General features: G+C 42.2%; 2 protein-coding genes across 5 annotated transcripts in view; both read right to left on the bottom strand.

Moving 5' to 3' along the window:
• Positions 1–3,932, bottom strand: part of VAPB (VAMP associated protein B and C) — a 38,389-nt gene extending 34,457 nt beyond the window's left edge. The window contains exon 1 of one of the 3 annotated variants that reach the window (XM_027645774.1): positions 3,619–3,932. In XM_027645774.1, coding sequence (XP_027501575.1) covers positions 3,619–3,676 — 58 coding nt within the window. In that variant the 5' untranslated portion in view covers positions 3,677–3,932. The remainder of the gene's footprint in view (positions 1–3,618) is intronic. The other 2 variants (XM_027645775.1, XM_027645776.1) reach the window with 2 other exon arrangements.
• RAB22A (RAB22A, member RAS oncogene family) lies at positions 926–26,526 on the bottom strand. Of its 2 annotated transcripts, XR_003528087.1 has the most exons (8): positions 26,347–26,526; positions 24,534–24,613; positions 20,715–20,796; positions 17,217–17,288; positions 16,987–17,093; positions 15,067–15,176; positions 13,361–13,722; positions 926–936 (listed from the first exon to the last, which is right to left on the bottom strand). XR_003528087.1 is itself a non-coding variant. In XM_027645777.1 (7 exons), exons 1-7 carry the CDS (start codon positions 26,380–26,382, stop codon positions 13,625–13,627), a joined length of 585 nt encoding a protein of 194 aa, XP_027501578.1. In that variant the 5' UTR covers positions 26,383–26,526; the 3' UTR covers positions 7,445–13,624. The 2 variants fall into 2 exon arrangements, 1 of the variants encoding a protein (XP_027501578.1); XM_027645777.1 differs by lacking the exon at positions 926–936 and having other exon boundaries at positions 7,445–13,722.
• Between the last annotated feature and the right edge of the window lie 16 nt (positions 26,527–26,542).

Below are 26,542 nucleotides of genomic sequence, written 5' to 3'. Positions count from 1 at the left end.
GCATGGGACTGGGGTTAAATACTAAATATTGAACACTTACACTGTTGCAGATAAGCTGTTTGACCGAGCATATTACACAGGCCAAGGCCACACCTTTGGGCTGCAGCTCTGATGTACCCAGGGGATGCACTTGAGCCAGTGACAGGTGACAGCTTGGAACCAACCCCAGGCTCCAGGCCAAGTCTGAATCCCTCCTATTAGGACTGCAGAGGATTGGCTGTTCTAGTGTATTATTGTGCCCTTTGCAGAAAGCAAAGTTACACAGTGACATTTTGCATAGGTGTGAAATCACGAACTGGGGACAGGAACCTGCATTTCCAACTGGCAGCGACTCGCAGAGTTTTGTGAGGCACTAATCCCTGTTTGGCAGTACTGCCGTGAGCCACTTGGGGAGCACGGACAGAGTGCTGAGTCATAAGTCCAGCCTAACCCGGAGCAAACCTCCAAAAACGCTCCTGAAACGTCCCTGAGCCTACAGCCCCTCTGTTCTGCGTGACCCCTCCTGAACAGCCCTGCCCAGACACCCTGTGTCTGCAAAGAGTCCAGCAGCACCTCAAACACCACTGACCCAGGCACGTTTTAAAATAGGCTATATTTTAACAGAATTTTACTTGCTGACATTAAACAGCTGATCTCTGTTCCCGATGGGCTGAAAGGACAGGCTGGCTTGCCCTCCTGTGAGGTGCAGGAGGCAGTGCCTGCAGCACGAGCATGGCACTAACGCTGTATCACACAGCACCAGGCAACAGGGGCCACAATTCCACATATCCCTGACCAAGTTTAAATCTAGCAGTTCCTAAAGTCAGAGCCTTGAATGTTGCAATAAATTCTTGGCAGATTGTTTGACTTTATCTCTTAGGTTAAAAAAGAAAAAAAAAAGAAGAAAAAAAAAGGGGAAACATAAATGTCATGTATAACAACAGTTACCAATAAAGTCTGAGATGTAAACCTTTAGTTGGATGATTTCTCCCCTGGGCTGCAGATCTACAACAATCAAGAAGTGAAGGAAGCCACTGAAGGCAGTGAAGCTCCTGTTTCACATGGCATCAAAGACCAGGGAAACGGGCACCTCCAGGCACCTAATGGTGTCCAGCCTCCCACGACTTGCAGCTGCATTTCAGCACAGCACATGCTGCTGCTATTTTGGAGCGTGTGTGCTATGGTGGAGGAGATGCAAGGCGGGAGGAAAGACAACCCCTGCTCATGTTCACATGCTGTGAAAAAAAAAAAAATTCCAGCATGAAAAACTCCTTTGATATTTTTTTTTGAAACAAGACACAAGCACGGTGTTTTGAAACAGACCTCCAGCCGAATTTAGAAGGTTCGCTGCAAACCAAGGGGATAAAAAAGCTGCTTTAAAAAGGTCTTCAACCCTTTACAAGCAAAAGTAGAGGCCAAGAGAGAGATGGTTGCAACCCCACAGTGACTGGGACGTGTTACAGAAGAAATCCTCATTCACTTATTCCCAACATCCTCCCTCTAGATTTTATATTGAAGAGCTACACAGAGCACTCAAACAGCACAAGCTGTAACAATTTACTGCTTTTTCTACCTGTCTGCATTTTGATTAAGCCATTTATCCATTTCCAGAGTTTGAGACACTTGGTTCACAGTCCTATCTCATTTTCCTACATTAAGCAGGAGACCTTTCAGTGCACACCCTGAGGAAGCACACCCAGACCAGTCAGCAGCTCCATGACCTCTGCCAGGCTGGATCTACTCGCAGGGGGCCAAGCAACACTGGAAATAAATGCAACTATTCACTAAGGTGACAAAACCATTTCAAGCCCTACCACCAGGCAGTGTGTCATCACAAAGTCAGTAGGACAAGAAATGCTTAGAGCAGAATTTACTTCATGAGTACTTCAACTTGGGCTCTCCTGAACGAAGGACAGCGGTCAGCCCTGCTTGCTAGAAAGGACTGTAAGGCATTGCCAAAGCATATGAATGCTGCCCACAGCATTAAGGCTGTCTGAACATTAATATTTAAGGGTACTTTGAAACTAAGCCATTTAATAGGTGCTGTTAGTCAAGTAACATTTTATGCTATAAGGAGTATACGTTGCTGGCTAAATATCTGGCAACCAAAGTCACTATGGTTGGTTGATTTAACTTCCATGGCTACTGGTTGTTTAGCCCAGAACCTCAACTGAAAGAAAGGTAGACTGACAAACTATCTTTATTTCAAGAAAAAACAGAGTCTGACTGGATCTATTCCTACCTGCGCTGAAGTGAAAGAAGAAAAACAAGCCCTGAATCACAATTATGTCTCATTAGCCAAGTCAGTGCTAATTAAGGCCCCACTTTTTGCCCACCTGAACTTGGATTTGCTTGTTTGCTGAAAGCAGCTTTATCCAGAACAAGAGCTGATTTTCATCTGCTCATACTTAACACAAAGAATGTCAAAACAACAATAGTTTCCTTCTTAAGCATGTTTGATACTGCTGCCATAACAACTTCAGCTTACAACAAAGATATATTCATTCCATCCAGTGTTTATTAACATGCTGTTTGATAAACCCATTTCATAATATTAGTTCAAATATATTTACTAATAAAAACTGGTACAGACCTCTCCTATTTTTGAAAATGTACATGAAAGCTTTTTCTTAAAGGAGTATTGTTTTTGCCGGAAGACAACAAACGAATCCCTATTTTTAAAAAATAGCATGTTTGCCAGAAAATAAAGCGAAGCCATAAAACACCTCTGACTCTGGTCGCATAAATAAACTTGCTGAATGCTTATTTGTAATCCCAGAATATTGTATTACAGCCCTGCTGTCACGCTGCAAGACAGGAATTTCAGTGCCAGCGAAAGCCCAAACCCATTCAAGACTTTTATTTAGAAAAAGGATGGATTTATCCAAATAGCTCGCTGAATTATAATAGCAATAACAATAATAATAAGCATAAAAAGGTAGGAAGTGCTGCCCAGCACCTGGCCAGAGGCTGGAGAGAGACAAGGTTGAAACAACCCCACAGTGACTGGGACATGTTAAAGAAGAAATCCTCATTCACCACCTTATTCCCAACATCCTCCCTCCCTCTGATTTTATACAGAACAGCTACACAGCGCACTTAAACAGCATCAGAGGCAGCAATTTCCTGCTTTTTCCTTTTGGCTGAGCCCTTTACCCGTTCCCAGGGTTTGTGACAGTGGGTTCCCAGTCCCACCGCTGTCCTACATTGAGCATCAGATCCCTCGGCCGGGGCCGCTCACACCCCCCGGGCAGGGCAGCGGGTGCCCGGGGAACCCCCCGGTCCGGCCGCTCCCCCGAGGGGTCCCCGCCCTGCCGGGCGCTGCCCCGGGGAAGGTCAGCGCGGGGGGAGCGGGTGTTCCCTGTGCAGGCGGCGGCCGGGACCCCCCCGCGCCGTGTCCCCGGGCCGCCCTGGGCGCTGCCGCAGCCGCCCGCGAAGCCGGGGGGCGGCCCGGGGGGACCCCCGCGGGGCTGAGGGGGCCCGGCGGGGCGAGGGCGCGGCGCTGAAGGACATTTTATCTGCCGGCGGTGCCCGGCCCCCGGAAAATGGCTGCCGGGGAGCGGGGCCGGAGCGCGGCCGCGCCGCCCGCCCGGCGCGGGGAGCGGCGGCGAGCGGGGGATGGCGGCGGCCGCCTCCTACCTTTGAATTTGAGCTCGTGCTGCGGTTCGAGGCTGAGGACCTGCTCCGCTTTCGCCATGTTCCTCCTCCTCCTCGGCGGTGGCGGCACCAGGCGGAGAGAGGAAGGGACGGGGAGGGAGGGGAAGGAAGAGGGGAGGGAGGAAGGGAGGGAGGAGGGAAGGCGGGCGGGGGGTGCGCCCGGCTGGTTGTTCACCCCTCGGCCGGGCGCTGATTCACCCTCCGCGGGGGTTCTGGTTCACCCTGTCCCAGCTGCTCGTTCTCCCTGTGCCGGCGGCGGAGCGGGGACGGCGGGCGGCGCGGTGGGGCGGCGGCTCCGGCGCACACGCTGCCCGGGCAGGGCGGGCGGAGGGCGGGACGATGCAGCACCGAGGGGCCCGCGGAGAGGCTGCGGCGGCGGCTGACGTGGGGCCCGGCCCCGCCGTGAGGGGACGCGGGGGAGGCTCCGCGCCTCCGCTCCCGGGCGCTGCTCCGGCTGCGGGAGCCTTGCGGGAAGAAAGGGGTCTAATTGGTGTTTAGTCGCCGCTGGAAATCGTGATTTGTACTCGAATCCTCTTGTTGCCGAGGAGCAGCGTTACTGTAGGCCTGTGCGCCGTATGGCCTCGGGGCTGCAGGGACAGCCCTCGGGCACATCGCCGGCCCTGCCTGGCTTCCAGCGCCTTCGACCAGGCACAGGCAAGGGAAGGGAAGCGCTCCCGGGAGAAGGAGGAGCTCTCGGATCTCCAGAAGCTGCTTCGTGCGGGGACATCCCGGGGCAGGTCCGGGTGAGGGACCAGGGCAGCCCTGGGAACGGGCATCAAGGCACAGGAAACGCTCGCTTTTTAATAAATAAAACCAGAATTTCACGTCGTCTCAGCGATTTTAAGACATCCTCCTTCCCTTTCCTTAGGGCTTTTGTTTGTTTGGTTTGAGGTGTTTTTTGGTTGTTGTGTTTTGGGGATTGTTTCATTTGCATTTAGTTTTGTTTGGCTTTTACTCCAGCGGTTTACAATATTTTGTTTTAAATTTACAGCTTGGTTTATTGCTAGCCTTAGGCCAGTGTAATTACAGTAAGAGTTGCTTTTTTTTTTTTTTTTTCCTCCTCTCTCTTCTCAGGTTGTTATAAACATTTGAAAAGTTCCTAAGAGTTTATGAAGCATTGCTGTGACCTGTCAGAGGCAGGAGTTTGGGGTGCCTGTGGTACCAGCACAAACATGCTGGTTTAAAAACTGGTAATTTCTATACACCAAGAAGTATTCATTAGGCAGCTGACCTTTATATATTATAAACAGGACTTCTGGAGGAGATCCCATTTGCAGAGATAAAAAGCTTCCAAAGAACAGCAACTCAAAGTACCCAGTTATGTTGGATCCTAATCAGGGCTGATGAGCAAACAGATGAGAGGTGAATAAAAATATGTTAAGATTAACACCCCTGAGCAGGACAGTGACATTCACTGAGCACATCTGCAGTGTTTACATCTCACCCTTCAGCTGCTCCTGTCCATGACAATCCCTGGTTTTCAGCTCATCTGCTTCACCACCTCCAATCCCATTTCATCATTTTTGTTCCAAGATGTCTTTCATTCCATGCCAAACCAAACCCATACATGTGTTTAGTATAAGTCTTGGTTTTTCATAATACAAGTGAAACCTGTGAACTCCTTCCAGCCAGGAGAGCAGGACCAATTTTTAGAAGCTTCAGCAATGCAGGGAATTACACTCAAATACTGCTCTTCTTCCCTGAATTCCTTCTCTGTTGGAGAAAGGATGGTCACACAACAGGATAGAGGAGTGCATTTTCTTTTCCAGGTCCTTGCTATTCTATTTTGCTTAGTTAATTAGATTTGGAGCCTTGGATGTTCTTGGCTTATTATTTTTGCTACTTGAAGGGGGTTAATTTTTAGCCTAAATTACAGGTTATGTCATAACATTTTAGTTCTCAAGTCAGGAGAGAACTGACTTCAGTTGTATTTTGGAGTAGAGCTTTCTTGGCTCATACTGTGAAAAGGTTATCTTCTTTCACCTTATCTCTTAGGTTTTATGTCATAGACAGATTCTCTCTCTGAGCCAGGCATTCTTAGACCAGTAATTAGTAGAAAAGACAAGCTTTATACATATATGAGAGTTAATTGCAAGCTAACGGTGAGGAATAAGAGAGGAAGCTTTACACAACATATAGTCACACATAATAAAAAAACCCCTAAATAAACAACTATTAAGTGTTGCTGCCCAGACCTTTCCAAGTTCTACTTTTCCTGAAAGAAGTACAAAGAACACCCTGAAGCGTTTGATGATCCACATCTTAAAGGGCTGGCCAGGATGTATCATCTTACCATAATTGGCACTTACCTGCTTGTGTTTGAAGGACTCGCCCACATTTTCATCCAGGGTGAAGTTTTTATAAAGCACAGCATTGTTTAAGCTGAAAATTTATGAAGCCCAATGAATGTCGGGTTTTTGTTACATGTAAATAATGTGTGTGCATTTAGTGTTGTGCAGATCAGGTTCACTGAAATAGGTGTGCATGGAGGTCACCTGCAACACTTGTTACCCAGCCAGCACTCACTGTAACAATGCAGCCACAAGAAGGCAACTTGTTGCCCTGGTGGGTTTTTGATTAACAGGAGAAAATCGGGATGAACACTGCAGGGAAATGCTGGAGAGCATCAGAAAGCTTTGCACTGCAACAATCTTGAAGAACAGTTTTAGCTGCTAAAAAACTTCTACCTTAAAAGCTATGAAACACTTGATCCAAGTAAAACATTCTCATTGTGTGTGTGCAAATCTGGTGGTTAGCATTTAGTTCCCTAGATTCCCTATGCAAACACATGCAAATGTGCCTTTCTCTCTATTTTAGCACATTCCTCGTGTCTACCTTTCTTACGCTCCCTTTGGCACATTCATGCCATTTTATACAAACACATTTGACACTCTTCAAAAAGCAGTTTGCACACATCTAAGAGGGAACTTCAAACTAGCAGGTAACAGTAATTTTAAATTATTCCAGGTCTGTTGAAAAGATGACAGTGTGTGTTTCCTGCATAGGAAATGCAGCCACTTGCTTAATAAAAACTTGTATCCAACACTTTCAGGTGAAACAGCAGTTCAGAAACAGGACTTTTTTGTTTACTTACCTTTTGAAGGCTGTTATTAACTCAACATGTTCGACCTGCATCACAGATTGCAACAACAAAAGCACATCTTTTAAGCATCACATAAGACAAATGAGGTAACTGTAGCCAACTCCCTATTTTTGGGCTCCACATAACCACCAGAGCAGTGGTTTAAAAAAAAGCAAGCTCTCAACCAGCAGGCTGTATTAACAACTGAGAAGGATCCCCTCCCAGCACGACGGGCCCCCATGACACTGCGCAGATATTAAAAGCACTTTACGGTTTTGATTGACAGAAACCTGGCCTAAGCAGCCAAGAATTTTACATTTCATGCAGCCTAAGGTAAAAAGCAATGTATTAAATAACTTGGCCCTGGCAGAATTTGTCAGGCCTTGCCCTGGCTGACAGGACTGTGTGTGGCCTGCAGTTTCTCAGACACGATGCTGCAAAGAAGGGAAGTGTTACACAAAAGCTGCATTCTCTCTGCTGTTTCCCCCCATCCCTTCTTTGCACAAGATCGTCTCCTGCCTTTGTCTGTGTATACATAAACCAGGGAAAAGCTCCAGTCTCTGAACGACCAGTAGTCAGTACTTTTGGAAAACAGCTATCTGAATAGTTTGTAAATGCTATTTTAAAAGCTATTCCTGACATTCCTCTTCTGTAACCCTATTGCTATAGAGACTATTTTTTAAGATGTTGAGAATTTTGGAAGCATTTATAAACAAAGCCAGCACATTTATAAACAAAGCTTTTTATTAATAAAATGTTTACACCTTTTCTTTTTTTTTTTTTTCTTTTGCACAATACATCAGACTGGTAGTGATTTAGCATGTTATTACACTATAAAAGTTTATTATGAATGCTTAGGCTGAAAAGGCTGTTTACATTATGTCAAATCAACATTTCTTTATTTGCATTCTATGCACTATATGGGAGTGTAACAATTCAAACAAAAAGGAGAGAACAAAAGCCTGGTTTTCCTCATTAGCATCTACAAACCAACAATACAGACAAACCTGTACACGCTCTCAGGACCAGCCCAAGAGAAGACTAAAAAAAAAGTCTCAAAACATTCATAAGCTTGGGAATTCATCACTACAATATTTCACCACTAGTAATCTGACTACACTTCATGCAGTGAAGCAATGGCTGGGAATTTGTGCAGTTTACAGTGCTGCAAACGCTCTGTAACTTTGAGCGGCTTGAGTTTGTTTCAGTAAGAGAGAATATAATAAGAAGGCACAGACCTTTCAACCCTTGTGACAGGTTAACTCAATCCTAGACTGAAAAGGCAGAATGTTCTTATGAGGGACAAGAATTGCTGATACCAAGGTTAACCTTCACACCTAATTTTACAGGCAAACATTTATTACACTGCAAGAGCTATCTGCATATCAGGTGATTTTTGTGTCCTGAAAACACAAATGCAAAGTTTCTCGTTGAGAAGAAACCTTCTTTTTTTTTTTTTTAAATTCATTGTACTCACTGTGGGGGGTAAAAGTGGGAAGATAGCCAGGAAGTCTTAAGTGTCTTGCAGCTCCAGAAATGTGATCCATTTCTGTGCCTTAAATCAATTAATTCACTGTCACAATGTCACTGCTGGACACACAATATTCAGGAAGAGGAAGTACAAAAAAGGAAGTTCAAATACAGAAGAGTTTACACTGTGTTACTAGAGCCTTACAATAATTTGCTCCTTCAGATGAATGTGCTTTTAGCCTTCATTATGTGGTAAAATACAGTCGTGGTGCAGCTCTCAGCTGCTGTAACAGTTTCCTAAAGCTGTACTAATGAATTTCTACTTTGCTTACAGATATTTGCTGTTGTAGCAGATACTTCCAGAACCTTTGTGGCAAAAAAGACACTCGCCAAAACTATTCCTGTCGAAACCCCACAAGGAAACAAAGAACAAATTGCCAAGAAAACATAATGGATTTAATAGGAAATACATATTGTAACATGAGTAGAAGTGAGGCAAGACAGTAGCAGTGAATCTGCCAAGGTGTCAGAGTTACAGCATGACCAAGTGCAACAACTGGATGGAGAATCACACCCACACCGGGAAGTGTGTGACAGGAGGAGTGGTCTGTGCCCTTCAACATTGGCAAAAGAAGTAGCAGTTGGTTTGTTCCATAATACTTCTGTGAAAACATCAATAGAAACAAAGCAAAGGAAACCCCAACCTTCTTAAAAGAAGACCTTTACAAAGGTAATTAGCTCCTTGAATAAAATTTATAGTAGTGTTTAAGCAAAAATTGAAGAACATCAACTTGCAGGATGACGTAACAGGAACAGCAAAATTGTTTCTTCTAAGAAGTCCTGACTCTAGATTGAGAAGAGTCATCCTACTGCCTTGATTTTCCATGTAAAATAGAAAGCACCAAATAACTCTGAGCCATTAGAACTCTTTATAGTATTTCTGAATAAGTGTTTATAGCATGTACACTATGTTAAAAATTCAGGGGTGAGGGGAAATGGGAGAGGGAAGGAGGAAAAAGCTGACCCTAGGATCATTTTGACATGTCAGAGGCTAAGAGCATCAGTATTCTTGGATTTCAGGATAGTCTTGTATCCCTTAAAAGATTTGTTATCTGTGACACTTCATGGACAAAGTCTGGTAATGTTTGTTTGATTTTTTCCAAGTCATGAATGTTTGACTGTAGCTGAGCAAAAAATGCTTTGCATTCAGACTTTTGAGACCTCCAGAATATCACAAGGGATGTTTCAGAAGCACTGGTGTCAGAAGGCCTCAATAATGTTAGGGAATTATGTTTTGGCACCTGAATTTTGTAGGATATACAAAGATGTAGTTTCAAGTACATTCCTTTTGACAAGCTGGAGCCATAAGACTCAAAGGAAAGCTAACATGACTTTTTTAATATTAGAACCTGTGTTTCCACCTGACATTAGTATTTCACACCAACCTTTTACTTCTGTAAATCTTCTGTCAACTACCATTACCAGTGATCTATTACTAGGGATGGGATCTGAACATAAAACATTAACAGTTTTCTTCAGAGAATTTTGTGCAGATTTTTTTAGAACCTTAATTCCAAGTACACAATTCTCCTGCTTCAAGTAACAGACTCATGGAGTATAAACAATCCCAGGTCTCTGTAAAATGACTTCCTGCCAGGAAAGTTAAGAAAGTTTGTCCTGCTCTCTTGTCCATGAACAGAAAAGCCTCTTTTTTTCTAGAGGTTGAAAGTGTTCACAAGAGATACATGAAGCCTTTTTAGAAACTGAACAGGCAGTATAGAATTGAAGTCAGTGAATGATGCAGGCTCTCCTCGTGTTTGAGATGATTTTTCCCTGCTTGTCTGTAGCTATTGCTGCTGTGAGGGAGGTTCACTCAGTGAGGCTCCACTGTTCTGACAGCTTCTGTCCTGTCCATCAGCAATTCCCAAGAGAGTCTTTGCAGATTGCTGACACAGCACACCACAAATAGACTACAACACCCTTAATACACACTAAAGACTGTTCCACAAACAAGTCATTCAAACATCACTGCTACAGCTTCCTTTTCCAACTAATACTACCTTATATTGGAACTTAACACTAATTTTGAAGAATAATTTAAGCTTAACAGCATAACAAAAAAGTTTTGCTGAGGCCAACTTCTAAACCATCCAAGATATCCACCCTGAATTACTCCTTGATAATTAAATGAAGCTTTAACCACAAATGTAGCTCTCCCTCAATCAGGTTAAAGGATTAGACTTCCAAATCAGTAAGCAGGCACTGTCTCCTCTCCTCTTACTCTTTTCCCAAGCAAATAAATAATCTTTCTTGAGCAGGCCAGTGGCATTAAATGTAAAGCAACACATCAAAGACTCAAGTCTGCATAAAACATCCTTCTAAACCATTAACCGTCTGATCCTGCAACATTTAAAGGAAGGGTCTCACTGATGTCAGCAGAGTTCTGAAGAGCAGTGATTTGTCTTGTTTCAACATGGACCTAAGAACAAAGTCTTTACCTTCTTGGCAACAGCAAAAGGTGTTAGAATTGTCTTAGAGCTTTTCAAAGCACCTGTAACAATTTTCAGTAGTAGGATTACTAGACGTTCATGTTATTAACTGTAAGTTTCCAGATTTTGCCTTCTTGGGCATTTAGTTGTGCCAGTTTTCAGGATGGATATAAAATATCCTACAAAATTACCTACAGCACAGATCAGGAGCCTGGCAAGGCAGCCAAGTGGCTGTTGTAATTTAGAGGGTTGGATGAAGACACCTCCCAAAACCTGGGGAGCACATTCAAGTTGCTCCAAAGCTTAAGAACTAAATATTTACCAAATTATATTTTTGTTCAAATCTGTAACTTTCACATGAAAGAATGGTAGTGGTGTTGTTTAGAAGTTGAAACAGTTATATTCTGTCAGTAAAAAAAATGCTCTGGATCAATGCTATGACATGCACCTCCCTACATTTTTACATACACGACACTTTACCATTCCAGACTTGTTTTGCAGGAATTGATCTGTGCCCTGTGCTCTGGGAAGATGCTGCTGGAGCAGGGAAGTTGAACCAGATGACCCACTGTGCTCCCCTCCAACCTGACCCATTCTGTGATTGTGGAATTCTCTTTGAGAGCATCTGAAAGTTTGGTCTCTCTGATGAGCTCCACTTGTTAAGCAGAAAGATATGGTGGAATAAAAATGTTAATCCTGAGCTTTTTTAACAACTTCTTCACAGAAAAAAGTTATTAAAAAATTTAGCTGGAACAGTTGATAATCAGCTCTCCAAACACTCAAATACTAATGTATCACCAAATAGAGAAGCTATGTTAGGACAAAATAAAATCAATTCCAGCAAGCCTAGTGCAAGATGAAAGCAGATGACCTGACAAATTATTAATACAAAAGAAACCATTCTTCTCCAAGAAAAATGAAGCAATCAACATGTGCATCTCATCCAGGGAAGACTATTGCAGCTTCCAGCTGGGGCCAATGGATCAATAAACAGTTCTCCTGACTCAGAACTTACATCAACCATCTGTCAGTTTAAACAGGCAAGTGTTAAAGAGCAGCCTCCCTCCAGGGTTTGTAGTTTGGACAATCTCAAACACTGGGTATTTCCATGTTTTCATTAACTGCAGTAATTCAGGATCAGAACTGCAAAAGGATAGGAAGTATGCAAGGAAGTTGTATTTTTTGGGCGTGTGGCAAAGAAGGCATCATTGGCAGTGCAGGCAGGGTAAGCAAAAGGCATGACAGAAATGTAGTCACCAAATTTCATCAGAACATACTGACCCTTTCAGAAACCTCACTGCAACAGTTTGCCTGTTTTGCTCCAGAACAGCTCTCCAGGAATTGTCATGAATACAAACTAATCTGAACTATGAGTCCTTTCATTTCTTACAAACTTTCTTACATTTCCTTCAGAGAAAATACTTGAGATGTAGAAAACCAGATTAAAACCAAAGAATAAGCATCATCAACATGAGCTCATTTTGATACTAAAGCTAAACAGCATATTTTAGTATATACTCAAGTCTATTAAGCTCTTCTTCTTCAAAAGTATAAAAGTTTCTCACTAGTGCTGGTAAGAAACAAAAAGTAAAAATAAATAAAATAGCACAAACAGGTATGGTCAACCTATGGTTTAATTGAAAGCCTACTAAAACCAATACAGAATAAGCTAAACACTGAATTGCTAAACCTCCTCACAGATGAAAAACCCCAGGAACCAAGTGGGAACGATCTACGTTACCACGTGTCTTAAGGTTACTTCCTATTTGTATTTTTGTGCCCAAAATAGGAAAGACTGGGTGCACCCCAGGTGAAAGCTTGTTCAACAGACAGTCCCTCATGCTGCACTGACAGCATTCTCTATTGGCCCTTTCAGATGTGATTGAAAGAGAAAGAATTTCATCTGCCTCTGGATGAACTCACAGTGACAATACCTAAAATGCAGGAAAAAAACCTGATGGAGAGTCCCCAAGGGTTTATCCATAGGTGTGGAATGGAAGGAGTGTAGAAGATTGCATTATTTTTTACCATTTTTACATAATTTATAATACTTTAAACACTGGTCTCATAAATATACTATGAACACTTTACACATGCCAAGAAATTAAAAGCTTTCCCCAAAAACCTGTAGGTCTTATCAGAACCACTGGCAGCATCTGTTTACAGCATTTGTTTTTAGTCAGTAACCACTTAATTTAGTCAGAACTACAGGTAGGTTTTCTTCAACCAACATCTTAATATTAAAAAAACTTTTGAGAACAAAAAGATGCCTATGAGCATATCAATTTGCCTTAAAGTGATTACAGTCAGCATGAAAGAAAGATTGTCTGTGGTTTAATATCTGTTGCTTGTGTCCCCACCCCCAGAGCATATCATCTTTAAATAAAAAGTGCAAATGGGATTTGGGGACTGGATGGACTGATTTGCCTACTATTTATCTTCAGTTGCTTATTCTGTAGCCACCTCACACCAACTGTCCCACCACACTTTGGATTAGCTACACTTAAATTTAAAATAAGGCTCACTGAAGAAAAGGAAGAAACGACATCTAACTTCCAGACTCCTCCCACCCTGATGTCCCACAAAAGTGCTCATTTCCCTTTTTACAAAAACAAAACAAAACAAAACAAAAAACAACCTCCTCAAACCTTGATTAGAAAACTATTAAACATTTCAGTTCTACCACCTTCCTGTCAGGCAAGGCCAAAAAAAGTGATGATGGATTCCCTTTGAACGCGAGAGACGCCCCACGGCATCCCGGCTGCAGTCCTGTCTGCCAGCGTGCGGCTGTCGGATGAGCTGGTCCCTTTTTTTTGGGGGGGGGACCCCGGGTGTATGAACACCAGCAGATAAAGATCTAAGACTGAGAATACAAACCCAACGTGAACTATGAACTTCCAAGACCACCTACTGTATGAACAAGTTTTGACTTTCTAAAGGGGGTCGGTCAACAGCAGCTGCGCTTCGTCACCGATGGCTGTCTCCGAAGTTTGAAGCCCTTCCCGCTGGACGGGGGGTTGGTGTCGGTCGATGGAATTCTGCGACCTACAAGGAGGCAGGAAAGGAAATTTATAGCAAATGTTATACTTGAGACGAATTCCAAGCACTCAGGGTATATTTTGTGTATAAAAATGCACCTTCAGTTAGCTGTCTGACATTAGGGATGACATTCCTGCCTAACGGGATGGCAGCAGGAGTCTCCATCGTGTCTGTCAGAGGTGCAGCTGCACAAAGGAGCAGCAGAGGCAGTTTGGAGCTAATTTAGCAGCGTTTACTCTTCAGGCTCATCTAGACCTGGCCAGCTGAGCTGTAAAAGCACTCAGAGCACATACTCTGCAGGATGCAATGCCATCTGGAATATCTTCACTGAGAGCTCCCATCCTGACCCATATTCCCACAGATCACCCACACTGGGCTTAGCACCGAGGTGCTTGTGGAGAGAGCAGCTTTAGTCATCTCATCAGTCTTCAAAATGGACTATTCCTGGTTGAGTATTCCTTTCTGAGAAGGATTTATGATTTTTTTTTTCCCCCCCTGTGATTTATTCAAGATCAATTTTAGAGAGCAGCTATTAAGTCAGTAAATCAGGAAGCCAATCTACAGCACATACCTTTTACATCAGCTTCAATATATTCAGCTGTTTAGAAAGACCTATTTTTTTTCCTAAGTCTAATGTTTCTGTAGTCAGTCCTCTTTTCACAAGCAGGCTGATGTACCTGCACATTGGTGCTGCTACTTGCCACATATGCCTCAAATAATATTGCATGGAATTCACTTTGAAATACTGTCTGCTTTTTATTCATAAGCATAAAAAGTATCATTGTTGTCCCCACCACAAATGAGACAGAAAAGATTTGCAATTTAATATAAAAAAACCCCCAAGATACCACAAAAATACTTGTGGAAAATCTACACGCAATAGTTGCTATTTCTCATGCAATAATTTGGCATTTATGAATTCTTCTGTTTTTAAAAATGCACTTTTTTAGACCAAGTACAAACACTAAGAGCAAGAACTTGATTCCTTTTCTCAGATGTATAAAGTCTGGATCTTCCTCATGCCATTTCCTTTCCCCTCCATGACCTTGGAAGTACTAATTGAAACATTCAGTAACAGACATGGTAAGATGAGACTGAATTCTGACATGAGTGCCCTGCTTGCTATTTATCCAACAGCATCACAGTAGGCTTAAAATCTCTAGAAGGAATATTTAGGGGTCATTAGATGACCAAAAATTCATGCAGCTCATTTTGCAGTTTGTATTCATGTCTGACTGTAAAAAATTTAAGTCAGTATACTCTCACCTCAACAGCACAAAAGTAATAAGAAATCAAACTTTTCCTTGAACTTGTTGAAGAAGAAAGTATATTAACTGTTTCAATACTTACTAATTTCTATAAAGAGTTCATTAATGTTTATTGCATTTTTCGCACTCGTCTCTACAAATATTGCATGAATGGAATCTGCATAGTCTTTAGCATCTTTTTCCATGACTTCTCTGGAAAAACAAAGCAAAGAAAAAACCATGAGTGCAAAACCCCCCTCATTATTCAAAACCTTAAGGGATAGATTAGGCTTTTAGGTGTCTCCTGTAATGGGTATTTTCTGTTTTACCTGTTTGGCATCACAGTGCTCCCTCATGCTGAAGCTGATGCTCATTCTTTACTCTGTGCTGTCTCCCTGCCTTGAGGTTTGAGCACAATCCTAAACTAAGCAAGGCCTTAATCCATCTGACAACACTGCAGAGGTTTTGTCTCGAGTGCTCTCAGTGCAGGTCTGCAATCAATTGTTCTGGGGTGTGTTACTCACACACTCACCAGCTTTAGATGTGCTGACACGATCCTAAAGCACTAATTCCAAAAATCTGGAGTGTTTCCTACAACTGGTTACAAACCCAAGTATCTCCCAACACTGCACAAATCATTAGGGCAGCATTTACTTTGCATGAAGATGTAGCTATAAAGAGGAACATCTTTATACTGAGCACACAACCACAGAGCCCAGCAGTGGAATAGTTATTCTGCACCCCAAAGTAGGCAAGTTGATAATGAAGTAAGTTCTTTAAACAACTTGAAAAAACCAAACCCTAACAGGTGCGGAGAGGTCTGGACTATATGTTGCATCACTTGACACACAATTTCTACAAAACACAGGCTACTTTCAGTAATGAGAAACTTTAGAATATCAAGAGCACACACTGATCAGCGACTCAAATATTGCCTCTGACTAAAGTACAAGGAGTCTTGCTCATTAGCTTGAATAGTAATGTTTACATAATTCATGATTGCCACCTAAGCACCAAGAAATGAGTTCTGAATACTGTTCCAAGTAGTTTTAAGCTGTATGTCCTTCGAGGGACATGCTACTTGTAACAGAAGTTACTGGAGCTCACTAGATGACTGCTACATATTAACAATTTGTAAAACTATTCGAAGAACCCCCCTTGCAGTGGTTCTTTAAACACAGAACCATCTGTCTCCTTTGAGACACCAGCTGTGGTACCTTTTCCAATGAAATCTAAACCCAAGAAGTTTACACACACCTTCTTTCTGAATTCTGGCTTATTAAACCAGGACATCAATAAAAAAAGCCTTCTTTTGTTTTTAGTACATGCCTTCTTGAAAGTTTGGCTGTTCATAAAATTTCTCAAGAGCTTTTCCCGCTCCCTGCAACTATTTTGGCCACAGCCAATTCCACCCCAATATTTGAGCAGGGAAGGAAGGCACCTGAACAAGCAAGTCAGAAAAACCTACACAATGCTTTCCAGCAGGCTTGATATTTTTCCTAACAAAATGAGGTGCTACAGACTGACAGGGGCACTCCTTACAGAGTGAGGTAAACAGCTTCTATTACACTATAGTTTCACAGGCAGTTTAGGTTTGTGTAACTTGGCACTGCCACCAGAAAAGGTAATCCTGTCTCCCAGTAAACTGCTCATTCCTAACCCTGCTATCCCCACACTGTTATTCCAGCGAGTGTTCATGGTGTGAGAAAGATAAATACACTTGGATGGGTTCTCTTTTTATTTTTTTTAAGGGGTTAGTTTTAATCTGGATCCATTTTACAGCCCCATTTACTGCCAATCACACATCTACTCACAGCAGCACTGGGGAGGAAGTGGGCAAGACCATCCAAGAGCAGCCTAACCACATCTTCTGACAGTAGAAACAGCTCAAATCCCCTGTGAAACTACAGTGCTAGAGCAAAACAGCTTAAATTGTTCTGTAGCTTTCAGCTGCTCTGAAATCCTAAAACATTTAGCACTGTGGGCTTAAGGGAAAACCTCCAACCTGACAATAGTTATTTACCTCACATCATTGAGATCACACTTATTTCCTGCAATAGCTACAACAATGTTGGGAGGTCCATGCTGGCGAAGCTCTTTAACCCAGTTCTTTAACGTTGAGAATGTTTCCTGATGTGGGGAAAACAAACAAACAAAAAAAAGACAGAAGTAATTAAGAGTCAGAACTGGCCCATGACACAGAAAAAAAAAAAAAACAGAAATTGTAATGCTGGATAAGGATAAATTTCTTACCTCTTTTGTGATGTCATACACTATAATGGCTGCTGCTGAGCCTCTGTAATACATGGGGGCTAAAGCACGGAACTGCAAAGACAGACAGACAGACAGACAGCATGAACACCTTCCCCTGACCTGCAGCATTTCATTACCATTACCAGTACTGCTGAAAACTGGCTTTAAAGGTCACATAAGTGGAAAAGCTTTCTTTACAATTACAGTGGCTCTGTGCAGCAGAGCACATCGAGGCCCAGGAAGGCATTGTTCTCCAGCCAGGAGCTGGTTTGGGGATCAGCAGCACACCTACTGCAAACAGCAGGAAGTCAAACCTGAGCTTGTTTTTTGACTAGATTAGAATCTCTCACCTGACAGACTGTCGATTACACCAAGCAAGGAGAAAAATATAGCAAGAAGCAAGTTCAATTTTGACTAAGACAAAAATTTCAAGAAAATTAATAGATATTAATGGTGATCTGAAATGTTCAGAAGTTGGTGTCAAGCTCTAGCCCCATGGATCAGTCTCAGAACTCTTAAATGCTAGAAATGCTGGTTTCTTCATAATCTAACTTAAGGTTTTAAGGATTTCACTTCAGTTTTTCTCTCAAAAGTTAGAAGCACGTTTAAAACTAAAAACTGCAAAAGGCCACAACTGTGTGACCTGTTGCAAGCAGAGCTTTAAGGAACAACACAAGGCAGTAAAAGGCTGCAGTAATTTTCTTGTGATTTTCAGAATTGAATCTACAGCAGGTCTATTTGGATGGTAGGCCATTTGCAGGGTACAAACCAGGCCAGTACCTTTGCCCTGAGAGAGTGTTATGAATTCAGGACTGAAAAAAGTCATAAACCACATGATCAAGTTGCATCAAAAATGAAGCATTCTTATAAACATTGTGATATTCTGCCAACTTAAAAAAAAAACCAAGACAACTAATCTAGCAACCAAAACCCTCCATCAGAGTACAGAGTGAACTGCATATATTGCTTCCATATAAGCACATGTAGAACTTTTGTGCATCTTGTTACTCAGGGTAAAAATAATGAATTGGATACAGTTTTTCATAAAGGCTTATTCAGTTCTAATAAAATATCAATTTCCTTTTGCTTAGTGCAGTTCAACTGAGAGCAATATTATAAATCATAAAAATCTTGCTATAAAGCAGAATTCCAGACCATTTACATTTGGCTCTCAAATTCTGTTTTGAAAATAGGATTTTGAGCACAAAGTTCAGAATACAAAAATATTTAATAGTGAGAAAGGGAAACATGGGCAGGCATTCAGTTCACATTGGGACATAATCCCTCTCTTCCTCCTAAGCACTAAAATGTAAAGGGAAACATATTTGGTAAACCACCACTTGGACTGGTTGCAACCTGGCTTTTTGATTATTTGACTATTTACATTGGGAATAAACCAACTTTCACTTGCTGATTTTGTATTACTCTCATTTCCTGTCTGCTAACACTTAGATACTTTTTTCCACCTTAAGAGCAGTCGGCAGATAAAATATATTAACAAAACAGATGTTACCAGAAACAGCGAATTTTCCTTTTGCAGTATTTCCAAAGACTTCAGCTTGCCCTCCAGCCTCCAATTCGTGTTCTGACAGAATTGTTAAGGCTACATAATGTAATTATCCAGAGAAACTCAAATCTGTTAAGAAGGCAAAAATCCTAATTGCTGTAAGTAACCTCCTATCAGTTTGAGTCAGTGTAGAAGAAATGAGGGAAGAAATAAGGTGTGTGTTTAGGGCAATGAGCTGGGGGAAGTGAATTAGTGCCCATTCCCACCTCTGATCAGCCACCTCTGAGAACAAGGGAGTGCCCAGGGCAGTGTAGCACTAGTTGCTGCTGGGCTTTTGAAAGGGGAAATAGCAAATGCTCCTCAAGAAGCCAGGACTGTGAATTCCATGCGTTCTGCATCACAGCTCAGCAGAGACATCCCAGTTCCAAGAATGGTGTGGACATTTCTGGTATTCCAGATCACCAGGGAGGAGATCCCTTCCATAATTCATTGTCAGATGTGTTGCATGACCAGAAAACTCTGGTACAGATTTCAGGGCAAGGTGGGTATGCAGCCCAGTTGTGACTGGCAGTGAGTGACAGTGCTGTCCTGTTCTGGACAAAGAAATGCCTGTGAAGATACTGCATCATGTCAAACTAAATATCCTTGCTCACATTTCCCTGGTTATATTGGGGTTATATTCCTTGGTTATATTGGGGTCTCACAGTAAGTTCTCTCAGGTAAGGAACATGAGCTTCACAGCTATCACAGCTCTTGGGTCAGAGCCCTGTAAGACCTTTCCTTTTTTCGATTTTAATAAAGATATCATTCAACTTGTACAGAAGAAAATTAAAGAGGTATCACTCAGTCTAAAAATAGACAGACAAGGAACATGCTGGTCATGTACAGAGATGCTTCCTCAGATTGCAGTGTGCTGAATCCAAACCACAGTGTCCTCCTGTTCCTTGCAAACACAGTGGACAGGATGGAATTGCTGATATGTAATGGATGTTTCCTGCCAAGCTGTGGCAGGCATGTTTATAAAGCTTTCCAGTTAAGAGTACCAACCTCTAAAAATTCAGACTCTACCTCTCAGAATATCACATTTCAGCCTCAACATTCCCAAATGAGCTAGGATGTTCACTTAAACTATTTACAGCCAGTGCTGACTGACTGCTAGTAATGGAAGGACTTGAGATATTTTTGATAACACGGATACTCTTGGACATATTCCTGGGAAACATCCCTGACAACATAAGTTTGCTTTATATGGTGCTGTTGGAAGGAAATGAATTGTCATTCAAAATCTACAGCACTGAAATGCAACACAAATATCCTTGGGTTACTTTCTAGCCACCAAGGCTGTCATCAAGCTAAAAAGCTGGCAAGGCAGTTCCACCAGGAACCCAAAAGTGACTCTGCGCTGACTGAGCCTTTACAAAGTGTTTTGTTTGTTTGTTCCTATCGAGGGGTTGTTTGTTTGGGCTCTGTTTCTCAAGCCAATCCTGACAAATAGTAAAGCTGCATTTGCCAGCTGTTATCCTGAAATAATAACCCAACCTTTGCTACAGTTAACTCACATCCCAAATAAACTCATCAGGAGTAACTGGTACTTGCCAGTAGTTAACTTGCAGTCAACAAATTGCAAGAATAAGCACTGCTAATACAGCTGCTGTGATTTCTACCACTGTTACTAGTAATCCATAAACAAGCAAGTTCACTAGCAAAGCTGCCCTTTAAAATTCCAAGTAAAAATCAAGCAAATTAATTAACTGGGTTTTCATTTGACCGGTCATTTTCTTGAGAGCTGTTATTGCCTCCTCTCAGAACTGTGCATGCTGCAAAGATCAGAACCCCAAACTACCACACTGAAATTTAAATTACAAACCAGACTCCTTTGACATAGCTTCTAACACCATCAGATTTGATTAGTATTGTGATTGCAGGGGCAGAGTTGAAAAGCAACCCAAACTCTGGCCACAACTTTCACCAACGGTGTTGACTCTACGTACCCGCTCCTGTCCAGCTGTATCCCAAATCAGGAATTTATGCAGCTCATTCTGATATTGTACAGTCTTGGTCATAAATGAGGCTCTGAAAAAAAAATACAGTTTATGTATACATCCTTAGAACATTCATTACCACCATGAGCTTTCAGAGAGGTTCACGTTCCAATAAAAGTGCCTTCCCCACACATACCCACACAAACTGATGGAGAGTTTCAGATAAAAAATGCTGAAATTAATGAGGATGAAATTTCCTTTCTGAGCCTGAAATTCAACTAACAAAATGCAACATGAATGCCAATAATAAGCTTTAATTATTAACCAGCTTTTGATAAAACCACAGGATGTATCACCCAAAGAACCCAGAAAGGTCAGCCTTTTAACAATATTCTCCCTAAATGAAGGAATCATCACAGCAAATCACTTCAGAGTACACTGGAAACCTCCAGGGGGAAAGAGGTCAAATCCTTCCCTTTGTATCAGCTTTTTCTATCTCTGTACTAACATTCAGGTAAATGTTGGTATGTCCATACTTGGGAATAAAACATGGGAGATTTGTATCACTACTGGTATGGGAGATTTGTATCACTACTGGTAGGTGTTAAGAGGACAGAGAAATCAATAATGAGTAACCTGCTTGTTGTCTGCACTCAGTGCTGCTCCCAAACCCTGTCTGTCATTATATACTTTGGTTTGCAGAGGCTCTTGGACTTCCACAAGACAAAAAAAAAACCCCTCTCCTATTCTCCAGATCTTTTACAGTAAAATATTGCAAAGTACTTTGTGGTTTACTTGATCTGCTTTAGATGAATCAGTGTATTTCCCACAAGAACACAAATTCAGAGAACTAATCTTTTACAAGAGGGACTTCTTTGCTATATCTATTACTTGTAGGCACATTTTTTATTAGAAAAGCCACACAGTGAATTCAAATCCCTGTAGAACTGGAACTATAGGTGACACAGTTATTTTAAGCACATGAGATCCTACATTGTGATCCTGAACACATTTTATATGATTAATGCTTGTCACTTGAAAATACTGCAGACTTCCAAACTTGCTTTCCTGTCAGTTTTGGACAGGATTCTGAAGGTACTGGAGCCTCTTCCAGCATCCCAACTGTACTTGCTGTACAGTCAGACTCAGCAGGAGCCTTTCAGCATGATCAACAACATTAAGTGCCCAAGACTCAAGTTTATCTTGGATCTGAAGTACCACCAGGGCACAGATTTAAATGATGTTCCTGACACTTTTGTATTCAGTATAACTGGAGTCTTTGGACATGTTTCAATGCTATAGGAGGACAAATAACTATCTATGTTAAAAAAAAAGGGAAAGGGAGCAGTTACACAATGCTTCCAACTCTTTGGAGGTAACTTTCTCCCCATTCCTTAAGCCCAGCTCGTTTGCCAAATAGTGCATCAGTCTCCAAAGTTGATTAGTCTTTTAAGAAGCCAAATATAAGGTTGCAGAACCCCTGCAAAGGAAGGGCCTAATTGCAATGCATTTCAACACCATTAACTAGCTGATGTATTTCTGCATTGAGTAAAGAAAAACAAAGTGATGGGAGTATCTCTTGTAAAGCACAGCAGAAACTTCCACTTCCTTAAGACTGCTGCAAAATAAGCACTAAATCCAAATTCTCTGGTCAACATGGAAACAGTTTCCTAAATCACTGTTTCTCACTGAATTTATCTTACTTGGTTCCATAAACCAAAACATGCCTGTACAGTCAATATGAACTGAACAGCTGTGTTTCTGTAATTCACATCACAACTAAACATCCCAAGTGGTAGCTGACAACAGAGGTTAAATGTTGCTTGAAATTCTTTGCCAATTGGGTCAACAAAAGCCTCCAAATGAGTTATCCCTGATGACTTTTAGTAGGGATAATGTCTGGTTTGTTACTAGATTTCCTTGCTGCTTCTCCCAGCCAAGAAGGCTCTGTAACTACCTGAACAAGATGTACCTGAAAGCAGTTTGATACTCATAATTCTTTTTTGATGCTATAATGAAAGACTAGATCTGCTGCAGTACCTAGAGACAGATACTGGTTAAATGTGTCCTCAACACACAATAGTTGCAGAATTCTGACAGGGCTTCTACAGCTGCTCATGTTTGAACCTTTGTGATGAACACTCACAACAACAAAGTGTGATTGCTCAGACAGTTGTAAGAGGAATGAAAACAGAAGAGGAAACAAGATTGTATCTCATGTCATGAACTCAAACATGTATCCCATGAAGTCAAAACATTTTCAGCTTTAGTTTTGTAAGGTGCTCAAAACTCCTCTCTAATCCTTAGTTTGTTCTTTCCACCTACTAGTCTCAAACAGGAAATAAAAGCAAGGTCTAAAATAAATTTCAAAGTTAATCTGCTTAAAATTTTGGGTCTGTGTATCTTACTGGAGCTTCACACAACCCCTGCATTTGGGCAGGTTTTGATTCATTTATACTACTATAGCAAACTACCAAGTCCTCAGACAAGGGAATGATTTTAAGACTGGTAGAAAACAGATTTTGAGTCTGTCACTTCAATCAAGTGTATTAATCTCAGTACTGTCATTAAACCATTCAAGGAAAATTCCCTTGTACACACCAGCCTCCTTACCACAATGGCTAACACCTTCCAACAGCCCCTGAACTCTCTACACAGTGACAGACATTCCCCTGGGCAGACACATGCAAGGGATTTCTTTGGATTCCTGCCTTCAAACACAGAGGTGCTGCACTGGAGGGAGGAGAATAAAAGGAAAAAAAAAAATCAACCCACACACCAGTCAGAAAATCACCAGATCAAAACAAACTGACTCCAGAGGAAAGACAACAAGATTTGATGAAGTTCATTCCAAAGGCTGTCGCTGTTAACGGGGAAATTTAAACAAAAGCACTCTTCCCACAGAACATCTTACAATTCCATACCAGTATTGACACTCAAAACGTGGTGGTGGAGGGGGGAGTGTAAGGGGAAAGAGAGAGATCATGGAGAGCCCAATTTTTTAGAAGGACAGGATGAGACACAGCTGATCTTTATCAGCAGGATCTTTTCTGGTCAGAGCTGCAGTAGAGCCTGGGTGACACCTGAGACAGGAAGCTGCACTGACACCTACACACACTCCTGGGTACCAAGCAAAGTGTGTCCTCCCCTAAGCAAAGCAGCCCACAAGACACTTGAAAAGCAAAAAGAAAGACAGCAAAAGAAACAAAAAAGGTCCAGCTACTTCCTACTGCCCTTCCTTCTACCCATTTGAAGATCTGAGCTCAGTAATGTTGCTACTCTGAGGCTCAGCTTTTAAACACCCTCCTTACCTGTGAGACCAACTGCACAAACAGTTTCACCAGTTACTTTTGTGGGTGCACTGCACACAGATGTGTAACACTGGAACTAATTCATGGAGAGATCTACAACCCAAATTAGTACGTTAACCACCTTCAAAACCTAGGAGACTTGTAATTGTACCTGAGTATTTAAAAAAAATTAAATTAAAAACCGTGTAGTTGCATAATAATTAGAAGTTGCAATTTAAAGGTAGTGTATAAGAAAAGAGTGTTGTCCCTTTAGCAAAAGCATCTATAGTGTAATTTATTCACTGTTAGCTTAGATAAACAATAAAAAATGGGTCCAGATCTTACAGATGAACACGTGAGCTTCACAAGTGCTGAGAACACTCCTACGTGTCCTAAGGCAGCTCAGGAGCTTCACTAAGGCTGCAGTCATGTTTATTGCCACATTTAGCTGCCACACACGAAGAATCCTCAAGTGATCTATTCAGATAATTTCATTTTATTCATGAATAAATCACATCTGCTTTATTCAGTTTCTTACCCTATTGTTGGGTTGATGTTGGGATCAAAGCTATCTTCTACAAATCTCCACACGATACTTGATTTGCCCACACCAGTGTCCTAAAAAAAGAACAGAAACACTTGAAAGTGACATTAGTTACTATAAACAGATGATATTTTGTCCTCAGATCTTGCAGTACATCGTGATAATATATTTCTGCCGAGAATCTCAGAGAAATTAGATGATGAAATACTTCAAGTATTATATTCATTTGGTAGAAAAAGGAAAGGCCTGCGACAAGTCACAGTTTTCTAAATGAAATTGCTGTGACTTTTCATGAAGGACTATAAAAATCTGCATTCACACTTATTATTTATTACTCAAACTTTTCTTTTCCAAAGTTATGCACAACTTGCAATTGAACAGCAGCAGGGAAAGACCACTATTAGTAAAATACACAGCAACTGAGTATGGCTTGGCAGGATGGAGGACCAATGGAGCACATGGAATTATACAAGTGTGACACATGCATTTAACCTCTGACTAATGCTGTCCCACCCTGCTTAATGAAAGACTTGAAATTTCTTCTGTGACACACCTGAAACATGTTACTAATGCAACTCTACAAATGGTAGGAGAGGAAACATAACATGAAAATTCTGGGTCGTGCATGTTTTTGCACCACTGATTCCATGGTTAAAAAAATAGATATATAGAAGTCATACCTAGAACTGAAATAACTCAGTAAACTCTTCTCAGTAGATGGACATTTTAAATTGTAATGTAATTAATACATTTGAAGACCAACTTCTTGTTTTATGTCTCCACAGTCATCAAAATTTTAATGAAAAAAAACCCTGAGGAAGTGCTTCACTGAAAATGAAGTTGTACATTATTCGTATGGTTTTTTGAATCTTCTGAATACTGCAGTAAATTTGGGTGCAGTATGTATGACTCTGTTTATCCTGTCAAGCTGTTTTCCTCTCGAGGAAAAGCATATTATCCCAGTTCTTCTAAAAACCAACATTTTATATTGTTTGCAGTCTTATTAAGCAGAGCAAACCTTAAACAGAGAAATACAGATGTGGCTCCTGGCTCTGGGAGTTCAAGGATCAGTTTTCCTGGGCACTTATTCTCGTCTTCTTACGTGACAAAAGGCTTCTCAGGTCGGGTGGACACAAACAGCAGTTACCCCAAATACCTTCGTAACACGAAGGGCACACAAACACATAATTTTCCCCTCTGAAGGTCAATGTGGCCATTTAGAAGCAGAAAACTCTTGCCCTACTCTGTTCAACACAGGGTTTCGATGCAGGTGGTGGCACCTCCACCTGCCCAACGAGAGGCTCCCTGACTAAACCAAGCCCAAATTCACAGCCTTGAATTCTTTAAATATCTGCTTCAGTTCGCACCACGACTCCTTCTTCCCCCATCTGCAAGGCTTCCAAGCTTCCGTATGTCCTTAAAATAAAAGTTCAGGCCCCTCCCTCTCTCCCACCACTTTGATTTCAGGTGCTTCTATTTACCTTTCGAGCTCCAAGCCCGGAACAGCTTGTGAGGAAGAGGGAAGCACACGCTGGATGTTCGTGCTTCCTCTCTTATTTTTAAAAGGAGAATATAGGGGGAAAAGAGACCGATATTGACGGCTGGCAAACGCCTCCCCTGAGGGGAAGGCCCGCTCCCCTCAGAGGGACGGGGCGAGGGGCACCCTCCGCCCGGGGAGCGGATCCCCGCGGCTGGAGCCTCTCCGGGCTCTGACAGAGGCTCCTCACCATCATCGCGGAGGCTCTCCGGGCTCTGACAGAGCCTCTCCCTCCCGCTCCCACCCTCCCTTCCGCCGCCCCACACTTACCCCCAGAAGGCAAACTTTGAGCTCCCTCAGCGCCATGGCCGGGCGGGCTGCGCCTTCAGCGAGCGCCTGAGACGCGGCCCAGCTCGATCATCGCGGCCGCCCCGCGCCCGCCCCGGTTACCCGCGCCCCGCGCTCCTCCTCAGGCTGCGCGGCCGCGCCGCCATCTTGGGCGGCCGCCGGAATCCCCGCCCGCGCC

This window comes from Corapipo altera, unplaced genomic scaffold (genome assembly GCF_003945725.1).
Source record: "Corapipo altera isolate COAL_440 unplaced genomic scaffold, ASM394572v1 64, whole genome shotgun sequence".
In the NCBI taxonomy this organism is placed as follows: domain Eukaryota; kingdom Metazoa; phylum Chordata; class Aves; order Passeriformes; family Pipridae; genus Corapipo; species Corapipo altera.
Note: the sequence above shows the minus strand (reverse complement) of the source record. Positions and strands in the feature narration are given on the sequence as shown.